This window comes from Coptis chinensis, chromosome 2 (assembly GCF_015680905.1).
Source record: "Coptis chinensis isolate HL-2020 chromosome 2, ASM1568090v1, whole genome shotgun sequence".
NCBI classification, from domain to species: domain Eukaryota; kingdom Viridiplantae; phylum Streptophyta; class Magnoliopsida; order Ranunculales; family Ranunculaceae; genus Coptis; species Coptis chinensis.
Genome location: NC_141457.1, coordinates 41292139 through 41318955, shown reverse-complemented (window position 1 = coordinate 41318955; position 26817 = coordinate 41292139). Strand labels below are relative to the sequence as shown.

General features: G+C 38.0%; 2 protein-coding genes across 4 annotated transcripts; one reads left to right on the top strand and one right to left on the bottom strand.

Annotated features, from left to right (window-relative positions):
- Position 1: 1 nt before the first annotated feature.
- LOC147516061 (protein vip1-like) lies at positions 2-26817 on the top strand. Of its 3 annotated transcripts, none has more exons than XM_086588756.1 (4): positions 2-777; positions 866-941; positions 2741-2833; positions 26592-26817. In XM_086588756.1, exons 1-4 carry the CDS (start codon positions 662-664, stop codon positions 26649-26651), a joined length of 345 nt encoding a protein of 114 aa, XP_086444882.1. In that variant the 5' UTR covers positions 2-661; the 3' UTR covers positions 26652-26817. The 3 variants fall into 3 exon arrangements, with proteins under 3 accessions (XP_086444882.1, XP_086444880.1, XP_086444881.1); XM_086588754.1 differs by lacking the exon at positions 26592-26817 and adding an exon at positions 4686-7147; XM_086588755.1 differs by lacking the exons at positions 2741-2833; positions 26592-26817 and adding an exon at positions 4686-7147.
- LOC147516062 (uncharacterized) lies at positions 17305-18367 on the bottom strand. The gene has a single exon (XM_086588753.1). The coding sequence runs from the start codon at positions 18107-18109 to the stop codon at positions 17462-17464; it is 648 nt and encodes a 215-aa protein (XP_086444879.1). The 5' UTR covers positions 18110-18367; the 3' UTR covers positions 17305-17461.

The following is a 26817-nucleotide window of genomic DNA, read 5'->3' as shown; positions in this document are numbered from 1 at the left end:
ATGCCTCAATTTTTTTTATATATGCCTCAATTTTTTATATTGATACAGCAAAAGCTTATGAAATGTTTTCGGACTTTTACGACAATGCTGTAGCTTCTTTGGATCCTCTTACATCAGCTACTTTTGGTGTCTGGGTGTGAGCTTATTAAATTACGTAATAATGTATATTGTGGAATTTGAACATGTGTCTATTTTGATAAGAATTTTTTATGTGCCCCTCATGTATGAGACCACACACACTTTTATTTATTTTTTGCTTTTTTAAGGAGATCAGTAACTTGGTAATGCTAGCTTAGTTGGTAGCACACACAAATTCGAGATTAGAATTTACTGTAAGCAGGGTTTCATTTGGGTTGGCAGATATCATAGGAAAAATACAATTTGCAAATTTATGTAGGTGACCGAAAAACAACAACATATTTGGATATTTGATATGCTGTATGTAAGGAAATTGTTGTTGAGCTAAACTAAGTTGGCTTTATGCCTTATGTCAATGACTTTCAAGAGGATAGACAAGAATAATCTTTGAAACCACTTTATTCTCCAGCTTTAACTGGTTCTCAGAATCTTCTTATCAAAGGATTCTCACCTGTTCTGCTATAAATGCTTCTTCATTGAAAGTGAAGGTCCAAGTAAGGTGCAGTAGGAGCTGTGACCCTTTATGGCTGTTTTGGATCAAACTGTACAGGTACTTGACCTTTCCCCCAAGGTGACCCTCGGTGATCTGAATTCCTTCTTCTTATACTGTGGCACAGTAGAGAAGATCCTACTAGAGAGGTTGGCTATATTCTTTACCTTTTCTTTTATCTTCAGTTTGTTTATGTCGTTTCTCTATTTTAATGATTATTCTTTTGATTATGGGCAGAAAAGAAGATCAGTCACAGTTGGCTTATGTGACTTTCAGGCAACCTTTTGCTCTGCAAACAGCTCTTCTTCTTAATGTAAGTTGGAATTGCTCTAAATAAAGAATTAACCATTAGTTCCAATATCATTCCAAAGTTACTTCAGAAGATATCATTCAGAAGATCAAAGCACTTGTTTGCATTTTCTGTTTCCGAAAAGTTACTATAGCCAGCATTTCTTATATTGTGAATTTGTGATGTCTGTGAAGTTAATAATGTTCTGTACTTCCTCCACCCCCACCGACCCACCCTAAATTCCATGATTTTCTGTAACATATTTATTTTATTATTTTGAATCCTTATATTTCTTATGTAGTTAATAAAATAGTGATGCTTGCTTGTTATTAAACGGGGCAGTGATTATGAATGCTCACTTTTCTGATTGGTAGTAATGATGAATGCGCACTGGCTCACATGTTGGAGAGTTCACTTAGTATCTTTTGAATATCTTAATGGGTAATGGGTGTTGATGATGGGTTTTAAATTCACGGTCTGCTAACAGCTCCTATAGACTTTACCAATTAAGCTAGCTGGAACTAGAAATTGTTTGATTTTAGGTTTACTGATCTGATAAATTTGGAATATGATGCAGAAAACATGTGTAATAAAACATGACGGCTATGGTTTTGTTCATTCCATCCAGCTCCATGTTGTTTTGTTATAATTTCTTTTCTTTTAATGGTCGCTAAGATTGTGTGTGTGTTGGGGGGGGGGGGGTTCAATTAATTCTTTGTATTGTAATGCATTTTATCTCGGGGTTGTCAAGTTGTGGGTTACAATACCATCTGCATATTGATACGCAAGATAAGTTAGTTTGAATATTTTAGCAGACGCAGAAGGAAGTAGGCAAAGATTGTCTAGAATAGGCGAGACTATCTCGGGGTTGTCAAGTTGTGGGTTACAATCCCATCTGCATATTGATATGCAGGATAAGTTAAATTGAATTAGCAGGCGTAGATGGAAGTAGGCAAAGAGTGTCTAGAACAGGCTAGACTATCTCGGGGTTGTCAAGTTGTGGGTTACAATCCCATCTGCATATTGATACACAGGATAAGTTAGTCTGAATATTTTAGCAGGCATAGAACGAAGTAGGCAAAGAGTGTATAGAATAGGCGAGACATAAGTTTGGACTCATCAAGGCTTAAACCTCGTGGTGAAGCGTCAAGACAAAGTGTACTGCCTCGTGATGGGATTTTCAATAATAACCAAATAAGCGAGTGTAAACTGTGTATACCAAAACCTAGGCCTGGAGTGCGCATAAGTGCAAGTGTTTGTACCAATTTTGAATGGCTGATGCACAACCTGACTCATAAAGTGAAACCACCAAAATGTGGTCTGAATGCTAATTTTGGGGGGTAAGAATCTTTTAAAGTTGGAGAATTTCCTGCGCAGAAGTACTGTTCCTTCTGAAGTTTCTAGCTTCATGGTACAGTAAAGTTGATGGTGAAATGATAAATCTTAGCAGGATCAGTCTATACAGGATTCATGTTGTCAATTCCACATAGTTTGGAATACTTATATGAGGAGGATATTCTCTTCATAAACTGGTCTCATCCATAAAGTCATGTGATGCCTAACATCCTTTGGTGAGACTCAAGAACTTTTGATGATACATGAACAAAACAATGACATGTACTGCTGAACATACTCTGCTAGCCATTTGAAACCTTTTCCCTCCAGCCTTCAGTTTTATATTCAGCTTTCTTTTCTGATAATGTAAAGTAAAATTTGATTTGTCTTCATAAAGGCTTGATGTTTTCATATGCCATTAGTTATGAATTTTTTTGGTTCTTCAAGATTGATCAACTTGTTTGAGCAAACACTCCACCTATATGCAGGGTGCTTTCATTATGGACAATCGTGTTCGTATATTGCCATTACGAAGTATAGAGTCTCCTCCTGTCTCTTATAACATGCATGATAGGACGAAGGTATTGTGTTTACTCTTTTCATTTCTCTATGCCTGCTTTTTGCCTTGAATTTTTTGCTGCAACTTGCACGAAAACAAAGTCATGCAAGTTGGTTTAGATGTGTTTTTCAAGGAATCAACTTTTTTCAAAATCTTTATGTTTGGAAGGTGTCCGGTCGCCTAGTGTCAAGACCTGGGAAGTTGGGCCCATGGTCTTGGGCTCGATTCCCACCTTTACCGGTGATAAAGGGAAAGTTAAGGTTTAAGGAAATAAAGTTCTAACTATAAAAAAACACAAAGGGATTTTGACCTGTACACCCATTAATAACCAGAGATAGACATACTCACCCCCCTCTCTCCCCCCTCCCTCTTAATTTCAGAGAAATTTGACAAACCCCCTAGACTAGCGCCCCATCCAAGTCAACCTGCATTGACCTTTAACTTTGGTCAAGGCAGTTGAGATGTCATGAATGACCTTTTCATTGTAAAATTACCCAAATGACCTTTTGACTGTGCGACAACTCTTTCAAAACTTATTACATTGCGACACGTGTGATTATTGTTTTGATTCAAGTAGGAATATGTTGTGGTAGTTTAACGTTTGGTTAGGAAGGGTAGTGGTTGTCATTTCCCAAGGGGTGTTATTGGCCGTTGGATGGGATTAATGAGATTAAAACACATGGCTTTCTGATATCAAGTTTTTAGTTGTAGATCATGCTAGGTCAAGTGGTCATTGGGTAATTTCAAAAAGGGTATTGAAGACATTTCAACTGCCTTGACCACTAGATATCAGTCACGGCAAGTTGACTTTGATGGCGTGTTCATCTGTGGGTCTTGTCATTTTATTTTTTTATTTTTATTTTTTTTGGGGTGGGTGGGGGGGGGGGTGGGGTGGGGGGGGGAGCAAGTCTATTTCAGGTGGGAGTGCAGGTCTAAAATTACCCAAAAAATCTTTGTTTCTTGAAATTTTAACAAGTCTATTAGTTTTGTACTTCCTGGAGACTACTCACGTTGTACATTTTATTTCATGAAAGTAGAGAGTGGAACATTCTAATATAGTCATTTAAAAAGAAAAAAATGTAGCAACTTTCTACACACCTTGTCTTTCTTAAAATAAATTTAGTTTAAGATCCAAACAAAACCTATTCCACCTTTTGTAAAAGTAGGAAAAGTAACTTATCAGCTACATATCTAAACAGAGTTAGCTTGACAGTAATCTTACTTGCAACGCAGCTCAGTTGATGTTTGCAAACTGTGTCCATTTACTTCTTTCAGTTTTTCGGCTGAATACAGGGTCATAGGTCTAAGGTTGGGGAGTTCAGATGTAGTTAGGATGGTATGCACCCATATTCTCTTCTTAAGAATAGCAGCGCCATCCCTTGCTTTCACATTTGATGCTTATGTGCTAGGCTAGTGGAAAGTTTGAGGTCGGTGTGAAAAGTGACAACTGATTTGCTGTAAACACTAACCACTCATGATGGGGAAATCCTCTTACTGCATATTTCTTGTCGAAAAAGACTGAACTTCAAAATCGTTTTTCTCTGCAAGTGGAAAGACCCCATCAAAGTTTGTTCTAGTAGTCTTACAGTTCAATATGGATGTCACCATCTATTACTGATAAGTAAGTACGGGTTTGCGACCACCTTATTTAGTTGGTACACACGTTCCCTTTTGTCTGACAATTAGTGAGATCAACACAAATTTTATATTGAAACCAACCTGCATTTTGGTTTACTGCAATTTATTAGTCCTCTCCACTTGATTTTATTCTGTACTTTCTTAGAGCCGTAGGCTGGAATAGTTGTAGATTCACATGAAAGATTCAATGTAGTATGTAGTATTTTAAGATTACAAATCATGGCATACATGTACAGAAAAATGAGAAGCAGGGCTTCATTCCAATAGCGCATTCTATTGTACAAACAATGACTTCAAAAGGTTGTGAAAATTTGAGCAAGGCCAAGGAAGTCCTCGACCAGAAATACAAGATGTCAGAGAAGGGTAGAGCAGTTACTGAGCAAACAAGAATGGCCATCTCTGCTACTGAGCAAACAGTGGGGCGTGTCGGCGAGGTGATTGTAAACAATGAACATTTCTCTGCTAGTGCTTTATGGGTATCGACTGTACTTAATAAGGCAGCCAAATGTGCTGCGGAACTTTGTAGCCAAAATAAGGAAAACGATCCAAACTCCAGGAAGCAGAAATAAGCACCCAATGGACTTGTTCCCTGAGGAAGAAGGTTGCTTGTTCTCATAACAGGACAATGATTAGATTTTCTGATTATTGAAGGCTCGATGATAATTACTTGGCGTAATATGTAGAATTGGAAACTAGTGCTCTAGTGTTAATGTGGTGTTTAGTTTAGGGTGGAGTATCGTAACTTTTACGCTGTTTATAATTTCTTTATTATACTTGGATCTTAAAGAGCCCAACAAGAGAATTTCAGATGAGATACCTATTTAGGTTGTGCATCTCTCTGTCATGTCCCAGGACATGAACAAGGGTTGTTATGGTTCGTCTTACTTTATATATGCACTAGGGTCCTATAAAAAATAATATATATGCACTAGGGTAATTTAGTGTGTCAGTTTTTTTAGAATCAGGTGATATTAGATGCCGCCACATATACAGCCTAGATATTGGCATTTCGCAGGTTGTTAGAAAAGCGAGAGAGCATTTTTTTTTAATTGGAAGTTGAAGTTAGTTTGGATTATGGCCTCCCCTGCTTCCATAAATTTAAAGATCTATAGTTCCTCTATCCTCCATTACATGTTTTGAATGTGTTTCACCGGTCAAGAGGATAAAACAACATTACACAAGGATCCGTAAGATCCATACTAGTACTATACAGAGAACCCAAGTGGTCTGCCCGTAGATGTGTTTGAACTCTATCACCTCTGTAGACAAAGAAAGCCATGCGTGTTTTCTCATGACGACATTCTAAGTTGTGTACATCCAGTAGGTCTATAAAACGCGTATGCGGCGATCACTTGGACAGGTGGACAATTGAAGCGACCTATCTGCATCCGGTAGAATCTCGACTCTCGAGTCTCATCCATGAAGTCCTTTAAAAAGCCACGCTGACAATTCTCAACACCAATTCGGTTTGAAATGTCACTAGCACTTCCAAATTTCAATGAATATTTCCATTATTTTGGCGTGGAATTTCCGAGAGAGTACTTGTTCTCCATTTGACGTGGAGTATGACCTTCACCAATATGGAACCTTCACCAGTAAGAACCAGGAACGTGACTTTGATTTGATCTAGTATCTAACTATCCACACGCCAAACAACAAAGTTCCACTCTTAAAAAAACGAGTATTTATTTAAGTTGATAAGTCTTAAGTAACTGATATACCTTCCCTCATCTTGACGTTCACATCTCAGCAAGAGAGAAATAGTACAATCATGGCACCTACGTCCATGGAAGTAAAGGTGATGTGTTGCAAAGATATCAAAGCATTCAATTTCTTCCAAAAGCTCTCAATCTACTCATCAGTGTCAATTGTTAGCACCAGAAAAGAAACAAGTAAAACTCAAACTCCTCCACAACGACATAAAACGCCCATCGATAGAGAAGGAAAAGAAAATCCTGAATGGAACCACCTTATTCAACTCGACCTGTCTGCCTTACACCTAGATAATCAGCATGATCTTTTTCTTGAATTCGATATGCTTTGCGATTCTGCAATATTTGGAGATAAAAGTATTGGACAAGTTAGAGTTCCTATTAAGGAGTTGATAGAAGAATGCAATGGAACTGTTAGGTACGTTAGTTATCAGGTCATGACTACAGATGGAAAACCCAATGGCGTTTTGGATTTCTCCTACAAGGTAATTGATGATCAGTTTAATAAGATTGGGAGTTTATATCCGGAGATCGAAAGTATTGCATTTCATCAGCCACTTATTTATCCTCCGCCACTGCCAACTCCTCCTGAAGTTTACTGTCCGTCACCAGGTGTATTTTACCCACAGCCTTTGCCAGAAACTCCTCATTTTGTGCAGGCGGAGTTTTATTACCCTCCTTCGGCTCCTTTGGTTTATGGTGCACCGACAGGGCCGTATGGTTATCCGGTAGGGAATTATAGTTATCCTGTTTGTGGATATCCCACCAATGATGGATTTTGGCCACGGGATGAGTCATGGAGGAGGGAATTATGAAGTAGAGAGGAATTTGGTGGTTCTTGAAATGCTAGTGGCAGGAGGTAGGTGAGCTTCTCCTTGTTTGTATTGTTTATTGTATGGTTGGCTATTTTGTATCTATTGCTTAAGCATTGCATTGTACATGTTAGTCTACTTCAATTCAATATATCAAGTTTCAACTTTAAGTAATATCTATGGATTTAATTTTAGTTTGGTAGCACCATGGAGTTCATACGAATTCAGTACCCTGATTTCTAATTTTCTGTTACCATTTTTCCCTTTATTTTTTGGCAAATCTATCATGTTCTCCTAATAATGTTAACTTAGTATCAAATTACTTGAAGAGAAACTAGGTGTTACCGTGTTGTTGCTTTCATGAATCTCATCGATTTAATGAACACATATTTTTTCCACATTCATCATTTGTTTGATTAAGAGGGACTCCAATACTACGAAACATAGTCCAATAAGAGAGATAGAGCTTCAAAACTAATACCAACCGAATCGGTTTTTGGTTATTGAGATGAATAATAAATACATTTAGCACATCAAAAAAATTCATAAGAGCAAGTCAATCTTATATAAGCAGGTGCTTCACACCGTCATAGAGTTTCTTCATCCCCACCATCGTAGAGTGTCTCAGGAGAAACTTCTTATGGGGACGGGTTTCGCTGGGAGGGCTGCGAGAGGGTTTAATATGAGTCGTCTGATGCGGGCTCAAAATTCACTTCAAATCAGGTCTGAAGGGTCATTTGGTGCTTAAACCGAAATATCTTGCAATCCTCAATTCAACTTGACTAAGTATGTAGGATTTTTATCGATATCTCATGCATGATTCCTATGATATATACAATTACGTTATACCACATGCATAAAATAGCGCAGCGGAAACAGAAGATCGTACCTTGGTCACGACTTTCAATTTGAAGTTCCAAGCTTTTTTGATCTACGAGAGAAGATGTTCTTGACACACTCAAGATCTTCTTCTTCTTAACTTTGTTTCGAGTCAAGTTCCAACCACTTAACGGAAGCAACCTTTTTTCACTAACCAAGAACCAAGAACCGACAATGGCTAGGAGGATACCACCTATGGAATCTCCACAAATTACCGGGCTTCTACTTTAGAAAATGTTGGAGGTCGCCATTAAAGGAGAGAGAGCTTTTCTTGTTGTTCGGATCATTTATATGTGAGAGGTGGGGGTCTATTTATAGAGGTTCCCACCTCCTCAATATGGATAGGATGATAGTCCTATACTCATCTAATATCGATAGGATAGAGTTATATACTCATCTAATATCCGATAGGATGAGTCCTATACTCATCTAATATCGATAGGATAGAGTTATATACTCATCTAATATCGATAGGATGGAGTCCTATACTCATCTAATATCGGATAGGATGAGTCCTATACTCGATGGTTTATCCTTATCTTGGTGGCGCCTATCCAACATCTCCCACTCGCCAACAACGGCGAAGAAGGTTTCTAAGAGAAGCATTTAAGTAGAATGCTTAGCCATTTGTGTGTCTCACACGGCAAATGGTTCGTGTGACCCTAAAGACACGTATCATGATATCTCGTGAAGTAGCAAGTCGCAATGAAAAGCAGCGACCACGTTGATCTACCATGAAAGTGATCTTAAAGAAGATGAATCCAAAACCTAATATCCGGAGAGTGTGTGTATACCCCAAGATCTGCATTTTGTTTCATCACTTTGACAAATAGCACTCATCCCATGAGTCCACACCATAAAGTCAAAAACGTATCACATGATTCACAATTATCATCAATTGTCCGGCGCCGTAGAATCCCAGTGATTGTGTGATAAACCTTCAGTTTTTTACCCTTTTGCACATGAAGTCATCATTGTCGCCGAGTTCTACCAACTTCCCAAGATGCATCCAAATACCTTTTAGTAAAAGAGCTTGTGGGGAGCAAACCAAAGTTACGAGTAGTCCTCTTATTTTCTTGACAAGGTCAAAAGTTCAAGGAGGGTACCATTCGATATGTTTTAAACAAAAAATATATCAATAGAGCTCACATAGCAAGAATTTTAGGGATATTTCTTTTCTTGCTCAAAGTGGTCAACTATACACATGTTGTGTGAAAACATGTCATGGCAAGAGTATCTAATTTGTTTACTCAACAATAGATATCTCAGATGTCCACTCATACCATGCAAGTGTTGTCATCCCTAATGACAATTCCAAGGATACTATGCTCCCACTGGCAACAACCCGTTTGTAGGTTTAGACGTAATCTTCCCTATGAAGCTGTTGTTTCTTCTTATCCAATTATAAGAAGGGGCATGACTCTCAAGACTAGGTCCACCCTTCCTATAAGGTTTAGTGACTTGTCAAGCTAAACTCCCAATCGTTTAAAATGGAAGTTGATTGCTCATGTGAGTGAACCACCAACCCTACCGACATACATATGAGATGATAAAGCGATATAATGAGAATGCAATCGATCCGGAAAGAATGCACTTTTATTCATTAAACCATCAAAGTGTTCTTAACATAATCACATCCTCTTTAACCCAAGCATTTTTACATGTGCAAAGGAAGAGTTCCTTTGGAATAGGTTTGGTCGGTGGATCCATGAACCATCCGATCGGTGGATATATGTTGTAGAACCACTTTCTTTTTCATATCATTTGTCGTACGTAGTGGTATTTTAACTCTATATGCTTGGTTCTTCCATGGTACTTTGGATCTTTAGCATATGCAAGAGCAACCATGCTGTCAGTCCAGATGTGAACTGGTTCAGCAGCTCTTGAGAACACTGACAAGTGTTTGATGAATCGTCTGAGCCACACAACCTCCTGTGTGGCAGAGCAACATGCAATATACTTTCGGCTTCCATAGTTGAAAGTGCTATGGAAGTTTGCTTTCTTCGCTCCAGGGATATAGCACCTCCATTCATTATGTAGGTATATCCCGAAGTTGACTTCCTCTCATCAAGGTCTCCACCCGGTCGGCATCGGAGTACCCAATCGCCTTTTAAGATCTTTCCCTTGGTAGACAAGTGAGTAGTCCACGGTGCCTTTTAGATACCTCATTATCTTCTTGACTGACCTTCCAAATTAATTACCCCGTGGATTTGTTTGGAACCTTGATACTAACCCAATCAAGATAGCGGATGTCCGGCCTTGTACACAACATTGCATACATAAGGCTTCCGATCAAGGCTTGAGTATGGTACATTTTTCATAGCCCCGAGTTTTCAAGGGATTCTTGGGAGACATTTTAGAACTCAAAGACTCTCGTAGACTTCTTGGGAGATCCACTTGCTTACAATCGGTCATGTTGAATCTTTCCAAAACCTTCTTGATATATGTCTCCCCGAGACAAAGATAACAAGCGTTTGGGCCGATCACGAAGTTATTTTAACTCCTAAGACATAACTTGCTTCACCCATGTCCTTCATTTCAAGTTTAATGACAACCACTCCTTAGTGGAATTTATCAATGCCTTATTGTTACCGCTAACAAAATGTCATCCACATATAGAGATAGAATCACAAAACCATTTTTTAGATGTCTTGACATATACGCAATGGTCCTCATTTACCATTTCGAATTTGTCTTGAAGCATTGCTTCATGGAATCTCGATTCCACCGTCCTAGAGGCCTGTTTTAAACCATATATGGATCTGTTCGGTTTACACACTTTGTGTTCTCGACCCTTTGATTGAAAAAACCATTGGGTTGATCCATATAGATTTCCTCTTGTAATTCTCCATTGAGAAAAGCAGGTTTTGACATCCATCCGGTAAAGCTCTAAATCTAAATGGGCAACCATTGACAAGAGGAGACGTATGGAGGCAAATCTTACCTTTGGTGAGAAGGTGTCCTCATAGTCTATTCCTTCTTTTGGGTGTAACCTTTTGCAACAAGCCTAGCTTTGAATTTGTCTATGTTCCTTCCGCATTTTTTTCTTGATCTTGAGAACCCACTTGTTCCCAATAGATCTCCTGTTTGGAGGTAGATCAACTAAGTCCCATACTTTGTTTTTCTTCATCGACTCCAATTCTTCCTTCATAGCTTCCATCCACTTACTTGTATTGGACCTTAAATAGCCTCCTTGAACGTTTTAGGTTCATCGATATTTTCGTAAGTGCATTGGTCATATTTATCTCCCCTTCAATCTCAAACCGACGTTTGGGGATATGGCCTCTAACACTCTTTACGAGGTTGGGATTGATCAATCATTTGACCAATGCCATTGTTACTAGAATCGGGGTTGATGAAAGTTTCATCTTCGCTTTGTTCATCGCCATTATAAGGTTATCAACTTCGTAAAGTTGTATATCCTTATCAACCCTCACCCTCATTGGGTATTGATCCTCTAAGAATCGGCGTTACGTGCTTCTATTTCGTGACATGCCCCTCGAGTATCCTCCCCACGAAGACATACCCTTAGAAGTCTCAATCGTATCTTATAAAGATACACTTCTTTCCAGAGCACTCAACTTTCCAAATTCTCGATTTTGAGAAGTGACAAAAAGGCCGACACCCCATGGTCTAAGGTAGTTCAAAACGGGTTGTCTACGGTCCATAGTTCATAGGTGTTTTGTCAACAGTTTTTGAAGGAACTAGGTTAAGTATGTATGCAAAGCCGCCGTTAACAATGCATCACCCCAAAATGAGATAGGCAAGTTAGCCGAGCCATCATAGATCTAACCATGTCCAAAGGGGTTCTATTCCTTCTCTCGAGAGACACCATTCTGGCGAGGGGTATAAGGAATAGTTAGTCGTCTAGCTATACCCTTATTTTCACGAGTTCCTTAAACTCATCGTGAAAGATATTCACGCCCGCGGTGGGTTCTTAAGGCCTTTATTGTCCTATCAAGTTGATTCTCAACTAAGTTCTTGTACTTTTAAAATAGTCCAAGGCCCGATTTGTGAGACATCAAGTACACGGTCCCATGCGCGTGTATAGTCATCCGTGAAGGTAATGAAATACAAAGCCCCATGCCTTGTCGTTACATTCATTTGTCCACGATGTCCGAGTGAATAAGTTGTAAAGGATAAGTTGCCCTTTGGGCTTTCCCAAAAGGTTTCTTGGTGGCTTTTCCAAAGAAGACAACTTTCACAGGTTTCCATTTTAACAGAGGTTAAGTTACCTAATAACCCTCCCCTTGCTAAGCGGTCTATCCTATCAGGTCCAATATGTCCTAGTCTAGCATGCCACAATTGGCAACCAACCATTTTAGACATAAAACTTCAGTTTGTGCTAAGTGTAATGTCATAAAAGAATTCATTAAATAAGCATGACCTATCAAACTGTTATTTAAAGATATCTCAAGCGAAGTTTCGGGAAAAATTAAACACATAGGATTCTTGAAGTAATTTCAAAACCGATAAAAGATTTCTCCTAATTGAGGGTACAAAGAGTACTTCTTCAATAAGGATGGATCTCCCACTCGCAAAATCCAACCTACAAGTGCCACGTGCCCAAAACATCAAGAACACTTTGGTTTCCCATGTGGACTCTCCGAAGTTCCTTGTGGAAGTTTCAGGAAATCTTCAAATAGGGACCTATCAGGCTTATGTGGTGTCGTCATTTCTTTGAATCTACAATCCAATATTGTGATGAATCGGGACAAAGATGACAAGATACTTATCACATTGACAAGCATTCTTAAAGTAAAACTCACCTCGGGGAGAAGGACATGCCCTAGCATAGTGTCCCATCCGATGACAACGGAAGCATTCAACACTAGTCATGTCTATCGACTTCCTAGGTTTCTTTTGTCGTGGGTTAGGCTTGGCCTTTTCCTTGCCTTTCCCTTTTCCACTTTTCTTGTTCCAAGGAGCCTTCCTCTTTTTGGAGTTGACAACATTTGCTTCGGTTTGAACAACGGGCTTTTCATTGAGAAGCCTTTGTTCCTCAAGCTCACATTTCCTTTGCACTGTGCAAAGTTTGTGATATCTTGTAGTCATCGTCAAGATAAGGCGAAATTGTTCCCAAGTTTTAGGTAAAGACCTAATGACGCTTGAATTTGTTGTTCATTTGACAGACTCGGCCCCGCTTGGGCTAACTCAAAGAACCATGTTTCTCATCACCGCGTGCAATGTCAGGTCATAGAGGTATGGGGCAGACTTTGATAAATTTGTCAAAGCTCATTTGTAGCCTCCTCACCGCGATGAGTAGTCGCACCCCAAGGTCCGTTTTTATCGCTTCCCATAGCTCTTTTGCCGATCCAAGGCCATCATACCGCATCATGAAGTCATTCCTCATGGTGCCAAGTATGGCAATTCGGGCAACATTATCTTTGCTTGTATACTCATTGTACTTTTTAAGTACAAAGCAAAAATATAAGCGGCTTGTGTTAATCCTTCACCGGTAGGTTACGCATCGTCTCGTTATTACATCAATGACCTTCCTATCGCGAATTAGCCTAACTTTCCTAGACCAAAGTTCGTAATTTTATCGTTTAACAAGTCCTTTTTCGTAGCATCGTGAACGGGGATTTTCCATCGGGTGCCATTCTATCAAGTTTGGATTCCAAAAATAAGATACTACTGAATAAGAATCATCTCTTAAATTAAATCTAAGTAATCCACATTTTCACATATGAGATGATCATGATAATCTACTAGCATGATTCTAGCCATTAAATAAAATCAATGCATTTGACTATCAATAACATAGAATATGCAAAAATCTACTACTTAAATTTCCATTTCATAAAATTGTTTCTACAAAAAAAGAGTTTCCTATCTTTCAAAAACAATGTAGAACTAAACAGAGCTAGTCAACCATGAACATAGAAGCTTCCGGGTGCCGTGGGAGTCATCCTCATCCTCAGTCACTATCACCATTCGAAAATTATTAGCCACTTCCTCTGTTTCCCGTGAGGGTGGGAAAATAAAAACCCGATGACACATCATATGGATTTGGTTCCTTAGCATCGCCCCATAATCGATGTAGGAGAGATTTAGTGGTCGAGCCTCATTCCTATCTGAATAGATTTGGGGGCTCTTTTTGGTGTATATTTCGGTGATGGTGGCTCTGTCTCTATCTTATCAGATTTCAAGACAGTACGCTTCAAAGCTCTCCTATATTGCTTTGCAGTCATGCGTTTCTTGGAAGCCCGTCTCCCAAGATCTAGTTAAGTTTTCCTACAAGTTTCGGGTCTATGTGACTTAGGCATTGTGCCTTAGTTTTCATATGACCGTTGATAGAAAACAAACAATTTTATATACATGCAATAGTAAAAATCCAGATTCAAATAATTACTGCATGGTAAAAATAAACATCCTAATGTCAATTTTTAATCATGGAAAAATACATGTGAAAAAATCCTAAAATTTCTAGAGAAATAATCTCAGAAATAAATTTCCATGTAAAAATTTCTAAGAAAAAAAATTTCCTAGAAAAAAATTTCCACTAATTATTTCCCATAAATAATTTATTTTGCAAAAAAATTAAGCAATATCTAATTAATTTTAAACAACCTAATTATTTAAAATTAATTAAAATATTTTGAAAAAAGCGATTTTTTTTCAAAAATTGTAGATCACAAGATCAAAAACCAAACAAAAGCATGCAAACCATGGAAAACTGGCTCGATGCCAATGTAGGATTTTTATCGATATCTCATGCATGATTCCTATGATATATACAATTACGTTATACCACATACATAAAATAGCCGCTAAATGAAACATAAGATCGTACCTTGGTCACAGCTTTCAATTTGAAGTTCCAAGCTTTTGATCTACAGGAGAAGATGTTCTTGACACACTCAAGATCTTCTTCTTCTTAACTTTGCTTGAGTCAAGTTCCAACCACGAACGGGGAAGCAACCTTTTTTTTTCACTGAACCAAGAACCAAGAACCGACAATGGCTAGGGAGGATACCACCTATGGAATCTCCACAAATTACCGGCTTCTACTTTAGAAAATGTTGGAGGTCGCCATTAAAGGAGAGAGCTTTTTTCTTGTTGTTCGGATCATTTATATGTGAGAGGTGGGGGTCTATTTATAGAGGTTCCCACCTCCTCAATAATATGGATAGGATAGAGTCCTATCTTTCATCTAATATCGATAGGATAGAGTTATATACTCATCTAATATCTGATAGGATAGAGTCCTATACTCATCTAATATCAGATAGGATAGAGTCCTATACTCATCTAATATCTGATAGGATAGAGTCCTATACTCAGTGGTTTATCCTTATCTTGGTGGGCGTCTATCCAACCTTATTTCCAACAAAGTATAAGGTCGCTACTCTGGAGGTGGAAAGAGTTGGCAAGCAACCAAAGAAGAACTAGGACATTAAAATGTAAGGATTGTTAAAAGAAGCTTTTGAAAGGTGGTTTTGTTACTACAACTACTTAGAACAAAAGTGAAACAGCTAACTATCCTACTAAGTCGAGAAGACGGAGAAAAAAAAACACCAAAAATGCACCAAGAGTTGAAAATCAGTTTCTAACCATACACAGCTGTTACCTGCTTATTTTCTATATTTCTCCATCACCATTTCTGTCTTTAAAAACAGTAGTTGTGTCTCTCCATGATCAATGCCTTCAAAGTTTTAGAAATATAAACTTCACTGGAAAGTGAGGGCTGAATAGCACCGAGTCAGACACAAAGTTGGCTGGATCAACTCTATTGAACTTGGGAAAAGGTATACCATGATGACGTTGCATGTGGTAGTTGCGTATTCTGACAAAAAGCAAGTCGTAGCGAGTCTCTTGTAATGATTGATTTCCTATCATCGCAATATGAAGGATCAACAATGTGCTGTGTGCATTAATGCCCATAACAAGTACGGGTGCAGTAAAAAATAGGTTAAGTGGAAGGAGATAGTTTGTCTCAAAGGAATTAAGAGGTTTTGACACACAAGGTGTTCGAGAACTATTAAGAATGGTGGATGCAGATGCTTACGTTGGACGAATACCAAACATTAGTTTGTGATCAAGGCAGCCAAGCATCCGCTGGAACAGAATGCATGGGCAAGCCGGGTTGAATAGACGTGGTAACAGAGATGTGTGCATATTTCCTCGTGGCTTCAAATCCAAACAACCTTGGATGTTGTTTCTGCTTGCGCCTGGATTCATTACTGATAAACCAATGAGCAGATTCTTTAGCCACCTCATGATACAATTGTGTGAGGGAACAATAATCTCCAATAAGCATCGACGATGGGTTTATCAAATGTTTTATACATGATTATATGAGGTCCCCTTGAAAATCTTTATCCAATCAATATCCTAAATCCGTTTTTCAAAATTATTGACCATTTCAATAAATCTCTGCTTCTGCAATGTGAATAGTCTGGTTCCCCCTGTTTTATGAAGCACTTCGTATGTACTTGAAATACGTGCCATCTTCATTTGGTTTTAGTTGAGGAAGAAAATCGCATTCTGAATATTGAATCGCGTCATCAGCATTTCCTAAATGCTTAGAGTTCCCAGCTAGTGCAATGCACAACCCAGTAATCATAGTACCATACATACACATCCAAAGCACTTGATCACAAGAACCATTAGACCTACTCTTTTTTTTTTTCGATAAAACCATTAGACCTACTCTACCATTGCAGAGAATATTAAAAGTAGAGTATGGTAATGACCTATACTATGAACTATTCTATTTGATTTCCGTATAGTATTATTCGTTTCAGGCACGTGTATATACTAAGGAAGGTCTTTTACAATGACTTTCCCTTTTAAGGTCCTGGACTGCTGGGTCAAGATCAATGCCCTGACAGTTCCAACATATGAAGAAGAACCATGGCTGCTTGGGACTCAAAATCACTTGGCATATATATATTCGTTGACTGATCCAGGTATAAATGCAGTAGGACTAACTAGTTAAATAAACTGGGCTTGAAATAGTTGGAAGCCGTTGTGGAGAGCAAAACATTGGTGAGATAACAATCCTTTGCGGTGCTATATTCTTGGCAAGGAGCTAGATGAAGTTCGAAGCTACTGCTCAAACCCTGAAGATACTGTCCTAGTTTTACAAGTTCTTCCATTAGATGCTCGAGTCTAAAGCTTTGTTGCTCACACATTCGGCAAGTCTTGAGCAAATGATATATTATTTTTACAACCGGGCATTGGATGTTCAGTTTGGCAACAATGATGTTATCATGTCTCAACGGCAAAAGGAACCTTGATGCTTATTGCTTACAACAAAATGAAAGTAGGACTGTAGTCTGTAGGACAGTAGGAGTGTGTAGATTCTAATAAGGGTTCTTCGTGGGCCTTGATACCACTTTAGCAGCTGTGAAGGTTACCAACACGAACCATTAAATTCAAAGAGACGTTTGTTACGCAGTTTCAATTTTCAAACTAAACAATCAGTACAATGCGTGGGGGAAGGGTAGAGTTCAAACAGGAAGAAAACTTTTTGAAATCAAAAGAATTACAATGATGGATTATACAAATGATACACTTCACAAGGAAATAAAAAGTGGAAAACCATAATTATTCTCTTCCACTGTAAAAAGAAAGAGTTCTTTGGTGCATGATTAATGAGGACTAGGGTAGAGTTCCTCTTGTAAGCATCTGCTGGTACTGCATCTCTTGATATTGTAGTAACTGTGTACGACTTTGGACCCGTAGTTGTTCGTAAAACCTCCTGATGAATTCCTCGGCATCATTGTCTATTTGGTTACTTTCTTCCTCATTTTCGTTTTCATCTTCTTCAGAGGAGTAATTCGAAATTCTAATGGAGAATGGGGATGGCACAGACTTCTCTCCATGGGCGACGTTAAATGGCAAGTTGTAGGAGTACTCTGGCTCTGGGGAGTATTCTATCTTTGGTAACGTAACAACTGTCTTTGGATGCTCTTCAAGATCAGTAGGAGGAGGATTGATGCAAGGGAAGAAATGGTGTTTGCGTTTTGCCACGTGGTAAAAAACAGGATTGGGGCTATCACTGCAAGAAAACTCGTATTCCTGTAGGCCAAAGCGACCACGTGTTGCATTTCTGGAGTGGTGTTCATGATGATGATGGAACTTGAGATTGCCTATGGTCTTCCTTAGGAGTTTCCCTCTCTTCATCATCAAATTGATATCCATGATCAACTTCCTCTTTGAGATGAGACCCTTTCGCATCATAAAATATGCGACCCTGAAGTAATTCCATACCCTCTTTGCTAAAACTGAATTTACACGCGAATGCATTTTTGTGCAAAAAACTCAATGACCACACAAGGTAAACAATTAGTACAAACAAATTTATATATACTTACACACCTGGATCATAGTTTTTCTCGACAATGAAACATAAAAGTAGATGCATTAAGAAGAGGGTGATGAACTCACTCGGACAACGTGGAAGAATAAAGTAGCATAAACCTGCAAAAATGGGTTTTCTTATCCTCTGCGAGGTATAATAACCTCGCAAAAGGAAAGAAAACCCAATGAGAGGAATTGGGAACTGAACTGAAGGAGATTTATAGATAGAAAGCTCGTCAAGACATAAAAAATAATTGGTAAACCAAAAAGGCTTTGTGTGGAAGGGAAGGATGGTGGATCCCTTGGCACCAACTTTTTCAAATGGACCCGACAACCACTCCTCCACTGTATTGAAGTTCATAGCCTATAATACTGATGTATATATACTTCTGTATTGTTTTCTGCTTCAAGTGTTCTAGTCAAGTTCATATGCAACTAATGATGTTTCGGAAATTGGGCAGTAGGACTCGACGTTGAAGCTCACTTTTATAAAACTAAAGATCGTTCCAGAGTTATTGCTCATCAGTGGTGAACATGTATATCCTAGTTCACAAAACGCAGTTATACTGTATAAAAGTTTCAAAGGTCCATGCCACCAATTTAAAATTGGTCCGAAGCTGGTTTATAAGTTAAACTTGAACATCACAGAGAAGATGGTGGACCTGGTGGTAGTTGCAAAAACACTCAATGGTTTCCATAAACTTTGAGCCTGCCCCTTGTGCAAAATGTTCCTTACAGTGGTCGATTAGGCCACATTTTTAGCTAATAGTCCTGACATCTTCATAGTTATGAACTTTTTTTCAGGATTTGGGTGCGTGATCTGTTTTATATCGACGGTTGCAGTAACTGTAATGTTAGTTGCAGGAATTCGGTTCTCTGAAAACATTTTTTATGGGAAATCAGTCAAATACATGTGTGTCGTGGGCAAATATCGTCACCCCGATATTCCAGCCCAAATATGGTGATTAATAAGAAATATCGATGTGACTGTCGATATTTCGCATTATAGTTTGTATGTTGGAGGAAAAGCGGGAAAAGGAGGAAGAAGAAGAGAATGGACACGTGGCATTACATAATTGGATAAAGCTATTATCACAGCACTATATAAAGACTATATAAAGAGAATGGACACGTGGCATTATAGTTTGAGTTATATCGAAAGAATCCGGGAGGTCCACATTTGAAATGCATATCGCCTGAGGAAGCGCAACTAATCATTGCCGAGCTTCACGAAGGCAAATGTGGAAACCACACAGCGGGTAGGTCACTGGCAAATAAAATCACGAGGCAGGGATATTTCTGGCCTCAGATGTGAAGAGACTGTCTTCGATATGCGAAAAAATGTGTACAGTGCCAAATTCATGGGAAAGCAATACATGTGCCAGTTGAAGAGTTACATTGTGTCTCAAACCCTTGGCCTTTTGCTCTATGGGGTATGGATATTGTTGGTCCACTAACGCCAGGAAGAGGCAAAAGAAGGTTCATGTTGGCAATCACAGACTATTTCACAAAGTGGGTAGAAGCCATCGCTTTGCAGCACATCAAAGAGCAGGATGTCATAAATTTCCTTATTGAAAGAGTCATATGTCGATATGGGTTGCCCTATGCTATTATATCAGATAATGGGCCACAGTTCGAGGGTGGGAAGGTGAAAGCTTTCTTGGAATCTTACAAGATAAAGCATTTCACATTTGCGCCATACTATGCTCAGGGTAACGGGCAAGCCGAGGCAACAAATAAAACAATTATGGACAATATCAAGAAAAGGTTAGAAGACAAGAAAGGTCTTTGGGTGGACGAGCTAAACAACGTTTTATGGGCTTATAGAACGACACCTCGAACGGCGACAGGGGAATCACCTTTTACTTTGGCCAATGGCATGGAAGCAGTAACTCCATCTGAACTGGTGGTGTCGACATCCAGAACCAAAATCTTAGTAAATGGTCAAAATGATGAAGGAATGGCTTTAGAAGTTCTCAATCTCGAGGAAACAAGGGATCAAGCAAGGGTAAGGCTCGACACCTATCATAGGCAACTCAGAAAAGCTTCAACAAGAAAGTAAGAGAAATGCATTTTTAAGAAGGGGATTTGGTCTTGAAAGTGGTCGCCCAAGCTACCAAAGAAAAAGGGGCTGGAAAACTAGCAGCAAGCTGGGATGGGCCTTACATCATTCACAAGGTCGAGATCAATGGAGCATACTACTTAAAAACGGCTGAAGGTGTAATATTACCAAAGCCTTAAAATGTAAGCAATTTGAAAGCATTTTATCAATAAAGACTTTTTCAAGTATCATGATGTATTGTTTTTAATCAAGGTTATACATTCAATAAAGATATAGTCATTCTCAAAATCAAAATTTATACAAATATATAAGATCTCTGTATCTCTAGAATCATATGATTGATAACAGGTTCAACAAAAATCCTGGTGATTTGTAGATCCTCATCTCGATACCAGGTCAAACAAAATCCTGGTGATCTGTAGATTCTCATCTCGATACCAGGTCAAACAAAATCCTATTCTTGGCAGCAATGCGAGTTCAGGTTAATAAAATCCAGTTCTTGGCAGCAATGTCGAGTTCGGGTAAAAAAATCTAGTTCTTGGCAGCAATGTCGAGTTTGGGTAAAAATCCTGTTCTTGGTAGCAATACGAGTTCAGGTCAATAAAATCCAGTTCTTTGCAACAATGTCGAGTTCGGGTTAAAAAATCTAGTTCTTGGCAGCAATGTCGAGTTCGGGTAAAAAAATCCTGTTCTTGGCAGCAATGCGAGTTCAGGTCAATAAAATCCAGTTCTTAGCAGCAATGTCGAGTTTGGGTAAAAAATTACTATTATGGGCAGCAAGGCGAGTTCAGGTAAAAAAATCCATTTATGAGCAGCAATGCGAACTCAGACCAAGATCGGGGTGACAAAAAGTATGGAATGTGTGGTATTGAGTGGTCGATACCAAATTACAGAATAAGGAGAAAGTAAGGTATGTCTTTATAAGTGATATTTTAATACGATGTCGATGTCAGGGTCGAATGTTGACGTTGATTTTTAATTATGGATACAAGGTTGAAAGTCGAAGCATTTATTAATAATTAAGGATGCCAGTGGACGAGATAGTGCAATAATATTTTATTAAAAGGGGAAAAAAGCGTAGGCTAAACAACCTATTACAAATTGAAATAAAAACTTAAAATATAGAAAACAAGGCTAATCATCATCTTCATCGTCATCATTATCCTCATCTTCATTTTCATCTTCATCATCACCATCTTCACCATCATCCTCATCATCATAGGTGATAGAAGACCCATCGTCATCTTTAACATAATCATAGCAGTATGGATCTCTCAACCATTCATCATCACATTCTTTTTTTTTTCTTCTTCTTCATTTGTTTTTTCTTCTTCTGTTTCTTCTTTTGTTTTTTCTTCGTCATCAGAGTAATCTGTAGTAGGACAGTCAAACCAGTGAGGAGGCCAATCAGGCAAAACCATAAAAATGGCTAAGATAATAAGGAAGAGGGAGATGAGAGACATGGTTTTTAGTCAGTTAAGCTATTGTGGATTGATCAGTAGGGAATGTAAGAGATGATTCAAAGTTAGATGTTTAAAGGGTTTTTATAGTGATAAAAGTTTATACAAATTAGATAATTTAATGGTGATTAGCAAGAAAACGAGGAATATTAGTGGTATGTGAGCATGAAAACGAGGAACAGTAATGAAAAAGTAACTCTTCGTTGTTTGTGCGCAGAACAGTTAAAGTTTGAATGATAATTAAATAAGGCTTAATGACATGGTTTAATTCAACAGATATTGGTTTTTGAGCCAGTTGGTTAGAGTTATTATTTGTCAAAATATAAATATTTATTTCTTTTATCTAAAGCATGGCAAAGGGTGCAAAGGTAAGCAAAAAAGGCTGGTGATCTGTAGATTCTCATCTCGATACCAGGTCAGAAAATTATGATTCAAAAGCAAAGGTATATATGGAGGTATATCGATGTTAAACATATATTAAGTATTGATACTGCTTTTAGTTGGAGTGGTATCGAAATTCGATTTTAATTTTTAAAGTATATATTAAGTATCGATACTGCTTTTAGTGGGAGTGGTATCGAAACTCGATTTTTAATTTTCAAAATATATATTAAGTATCGATACTGCTTTTAGTGGGAGTGGTATCGAAACTCGATTTTAATTTTCAAAGTATATATTAAGTATCGATACTGCTTTTAGTTGGAGTGGTATTGAAACTCGATTTTAATTTTCAAAGTCTATATTAAGTATCGATACTGCTTTTAGTGGGAGTGGTATCGAAACTCGATTTTAATTTTCAAAGTATATATTAAGTATCGAAATTGCTTTTAGTGGGAGTGGTATCGAAACTCGATTTTAATTTTCAAAGTATATATTAAGTATCGATACTGCTTTTAGTGGGAGTGGTATCGAAACTCAATTTTTAATTTTCAAAATATATATTAAGTATCGATACTGGTTTTAGTGGGAGTGGTATCGAAACTCGATTTTAATTTTCAAAATATATATTGAGTATTGATACTGTTTTTAGTTGGAGTGGTATCGAAACTCGATTTTAATTTTCAAAATATATATTAAGTATCGATACTGCTTTTAGTGGGAGTGGTATCGAAACTCGATTTTTAATTTTCAAAATATATATTAAGTATCGATGCTGCTTTTAGTTGGAGTGGTATCGAAATTTGATTTTTAATTTTCAAAGTATATACTAAGTATCGATACTATTTTTGGTTGGAGTGGTATCGAAACTTGAGTAGTTTTCACAATATACATTATGTATCAATATTATTTTGGTTAGGAGTGGTATCGAAAATTATATTTTTTCTTTTTTCATGAATGATAAATATCAAATGTATTGCATACAAAATGAGTTTATAACAAGCAAAAAGATCTATTTCCATAATTCAAAAGGAGTTTAAAGAGATCTAGAGAGACAGTTAGTTCATTGTATCAATATTACAATCAAGAGGTATCAGAGAAATAAGACTAGTTATGGGTGAGCTTTGCATCAAGGCACTTGCTTTCAAGAAGGGTGTTGAGGGTAGTCCGCACTTCGACTCCATCCAAACAGCTGGGTGTACTGATAAGCGATTATGGATTGAAAGGTGGGGTACTCATTGTTGTATCAACAGTTTCAATAATAGGGGTAGCAGAGTCCACAATGTCTTTTTCTAGGTCAGGGGCAGCAATGTCAGAAGGCATCTCGCTCTCATCATCAGAATCAAGGTTGTATTCAATGATAACATTAGCAGGAAGATATGGTCTGAAACTCCTCATTATGGTAACACAGTATTTCATATGAGTATCAGCAGTAACCAAATCAAGTTTAGCCTTCTGAACTTCTGCCTCAAGACTAGCTGTCTTTGCTTCGAGATTAGCTGTTTTTGCTTCGAGATTAGCTGTTTTGATTTTTTCTTGTTCGAGGCTTACAACATGGTCCTCATAAGCTTTCTTAAACTTTGAAACCAATGTGGTATTCTCATCGATAAATTTCTTCATCTCGGCGTTCGCAGAGTTGAGCTGGGAGAAAGTGAAAGCATGTTTTTTCTTTTCCTCTTCCAACGAATGTTGTATTCTCTCCTTCTCTTGTTTCAGTCTATCATTATCTTCCCGGAGAAGGTGGAAGGTACTCATATCATGCTCAAATTGGCTAACAGTAGCAACTTTAACCTGAAATAAGGATATGATTCATGAACACATTATACATAATGAGCAAATTGGGACATGAATACGACCAAAGGTGTTTCCTTACCTTTTCGAGGGAGGAGCACAATATTTGAAAGCGTTTGGTGGTGCCAATTTCAGCCATCGATGATCTATCTCGAGGGAGTATAGTATTCATGACAAGTGCTTTTCTGAGGCCAAGGGTCGGGGGATCAGAGAATACAAAAGCAGATTTAAGAACTTTTTGCTTATTTCGAAGGATGAAATCAGCGACAAATACTTCAGGAGGAGAAGAAGAGGAACCTGAAGCTGTGGGTGGAACAGTTGGTTTATGAGTGGTTAGTAAAGTGGATGATTTGGCAAGCACAGGAACAGTTGGTTCTGTAGTGGTAGTTTTGGCAGTTTTTGGTACCTTCGAGGTTCATGGTGCATCAGTAGAACCAGGTTCTTTTCTTTTCTTTTGATGAAGATTGGTATCGATAGGTTGTTCTTGAGAAAGAGTAGGAGCTTGGGAGGAGCTGCCAATTGTTGTTTTTAGCAGAAACCTTTTCAGGTGTTTGGTTGATTTGTCTTGAGCATGAGGAATACGAGAGCCCATATCTGTGTACAATAAGCAGTAATGATCAAATACATCTTGCAAAAGTGGATAATTATAGAAATCGGGAATTTCTTGTTTGATTTGGTGAAAAATATCTTCAGTCATTTTAAAACCATTAAGCATATAATCAAAATAACATCGAGGAGTGTTAGTAGGCAATTCAGCAGAATCAAAAGTTTTTCTTAATACTTTTTCAGATGAACAAGGTTGTAAGGGACATGGAATAGTTTTGCATGACATAATAGATTGGGGAGAAAAAGAATCTTGACCTCGAAAGATGGTACTTTTTAATAAATATAGAGGAGCGACATAATTGTTGATATCTGGAAAATCGATATTCAATTTTGGATTGCCATATTTATCAGCACCAGTTCGAGCAGTGATTTCTTCATCAGTGCCTTTTAAAAGCTCCATTACTCTAGTGGATTCTCCAAAACTTCTCATCGGGGCTGGTCTTGGTACTAAAACAAGGTCACAATGATAGACCAGTCAGATAACAGGTCTGAAATAGAGGGTTGAAAGATGGGTTTAAGGGATGGGGCATCGTAAAGTAATGTACCTTTAATGTTAAAGACAGGATGTGCCAAGGATGGAACAACAATAGAAGCAAATGACTCCCATTGCCTAGATATAATGATAGGATATAATGGCCATCTGAAATCACTGTCTCGATTTGTCCTTATGATGCCTACGCGATTTATTCATTTTTTGGGGTAAAAATAGACACTAGGCTCTGATATACCATTTTTATTCTTTTCCATACGTTCAACAAAGGTATAATGTTTTTGAATGTTGATAAGACGGATTCTTTGGGATCTTTGTACATCGGATGCAAGGTGAGAATTATAGTAATTGCAAATGTGCAGCAGTCTCCAAAAATTGCCTATGCCTTGGCCAGGAGAGATGGTCAGATAGTTCAATACCTCTCTATCGAGGTCAGATAAGGGAAGGCGCAAACCAGCAGCCAATTGCCCAACAGTAATAATGATTGTTTGAAGATCGCCACTTTGGCATCTAGTTCCTCTAATACTTCCAGCATAATGTCGAAGGTGGACAGTGTCTGGTATCTGGTAGGCAGCTTTAACTATGTCTAAGTTGGGTCTTTTTGGAAAACAAGGGTTCAAACCACTACTCCATATGCTATTATCGCCCATGACTTCGTGCTCAGAATCCGAGATCACAGTCTCAAAAGGATGGCATGCTAAGCCATCAGCCAAATACGTGGGACGCCACTCTGGTTCGTCAGTCTCAGTTCTTTGTGATGACGAAGCCGAGGAAGACTAGATGATTCGAGTTGCAGATTCAATACTTTCGTTCGACATGTCGGTATCACTAGAAACAATAAATTTTTTATTAGAATTATATCCTTTATCTGAGCTACTATCACTATAGTTATTATAATTATATAATATATTATTTATTAAACACGTATCGAGATCTCTGGATGATAATGTCGGGATTCGAAGTGAAGAACTGTGTCTCAAACGCATACGTTCTTAACGTCGAAGCCAGGATTGTTCCGAGAGGGTGCGTATAAAGTTAACACAAGTTTTTCTCCTAGCCATATTGTCAAAAATTATAATTCAAGGTCTAATTAGTATAGAGATACACAGATAATATGTGAGTGCTCAAAGGCTAAGCCTTAAGTATAATAATTGGGAAAGAGAAACAGGTGAGATTATTCAACAAATTTAAAGATAACGGTAAAGTTTGATTGGTGTGTAGCTTATTAAGTTACTTTTTTTACTAACCTGATGAATGTACAGAAAGATTTGGTGACGATGACAGCAAATACAACCAAGATTAAGCTTTACAGGTGATGTTAATGGTGGTGGGGTTTGGGTTTTCTCTTACGTTTTTCGCAAATAAGTGAAGAGAGAGAAAACAAAATAAGGTTTTTATAATTTCGATGTAACTGATTTGTTTCCAGCTGTAACCACTTGATTTTTTTTGAATTTCAAAATTGGTAAATTGGTTCTGGTTCTCGAAACATTCAAATTTTTCGTGGTCGAAATTTAAAAGTTTCGAGAGGGGGCGATGTCGTGGGCAAATATCGTCACCCCAATATTCCAGCCCAAATATGGTGATTAATAAGAAATATCAATGTGACTGTCGATATTTCACATTATAGTTTGTATGTTGCAGGAAAAGCGGGAAAAGGAGGAAGAGAAGAGAATGGACACGTGGCATTACATGATTGGATAAAGTTATTATCACAGCACTATATAAAGACTGGAAAGAGGAAGAAAGATTCATTCCAATTTCATTTAAGAAAAACCAACAAAACCAGAGCAGAGAGAAAGAGAGAAAACTTGTAACCATTGTTACCAATTAATAAAAAGACATTTCAATTCGATCTTTGTTCTTATTC

Excerpts from the sequence above, each read along its gene's own strand:
- LOC147516061 (XM_086588754.1), top strand. The coding sequence starts at position 662 with ATGGCTGTTTTGGATCAAACTGTACAGGTACTTGACCTTTCCCCCAAG. Across the intron at positions 778-865 it reads GAGAAGATCCTACTAGAGAG|AAAAGAAGATCAGTCACAGT; the intron begins GTTGGCTATATT and ends GATTATGGGCAG. Across the intron at positions 2,834-4,685 it reads ACATGCATGATAGGACGAAG|AAAAATGAGAAGCAGGGCTT; the intron begins GTATTGTGTTTA and ends ATACATGTACAG.
- LOC147516062 (XM_086588753.1), bottom strand. The coding sequence starts at position 18,109 with ATGCATTCGCGTGTAAATTCAGTTTTAGCAAAGAGGGTATGGAATTAC.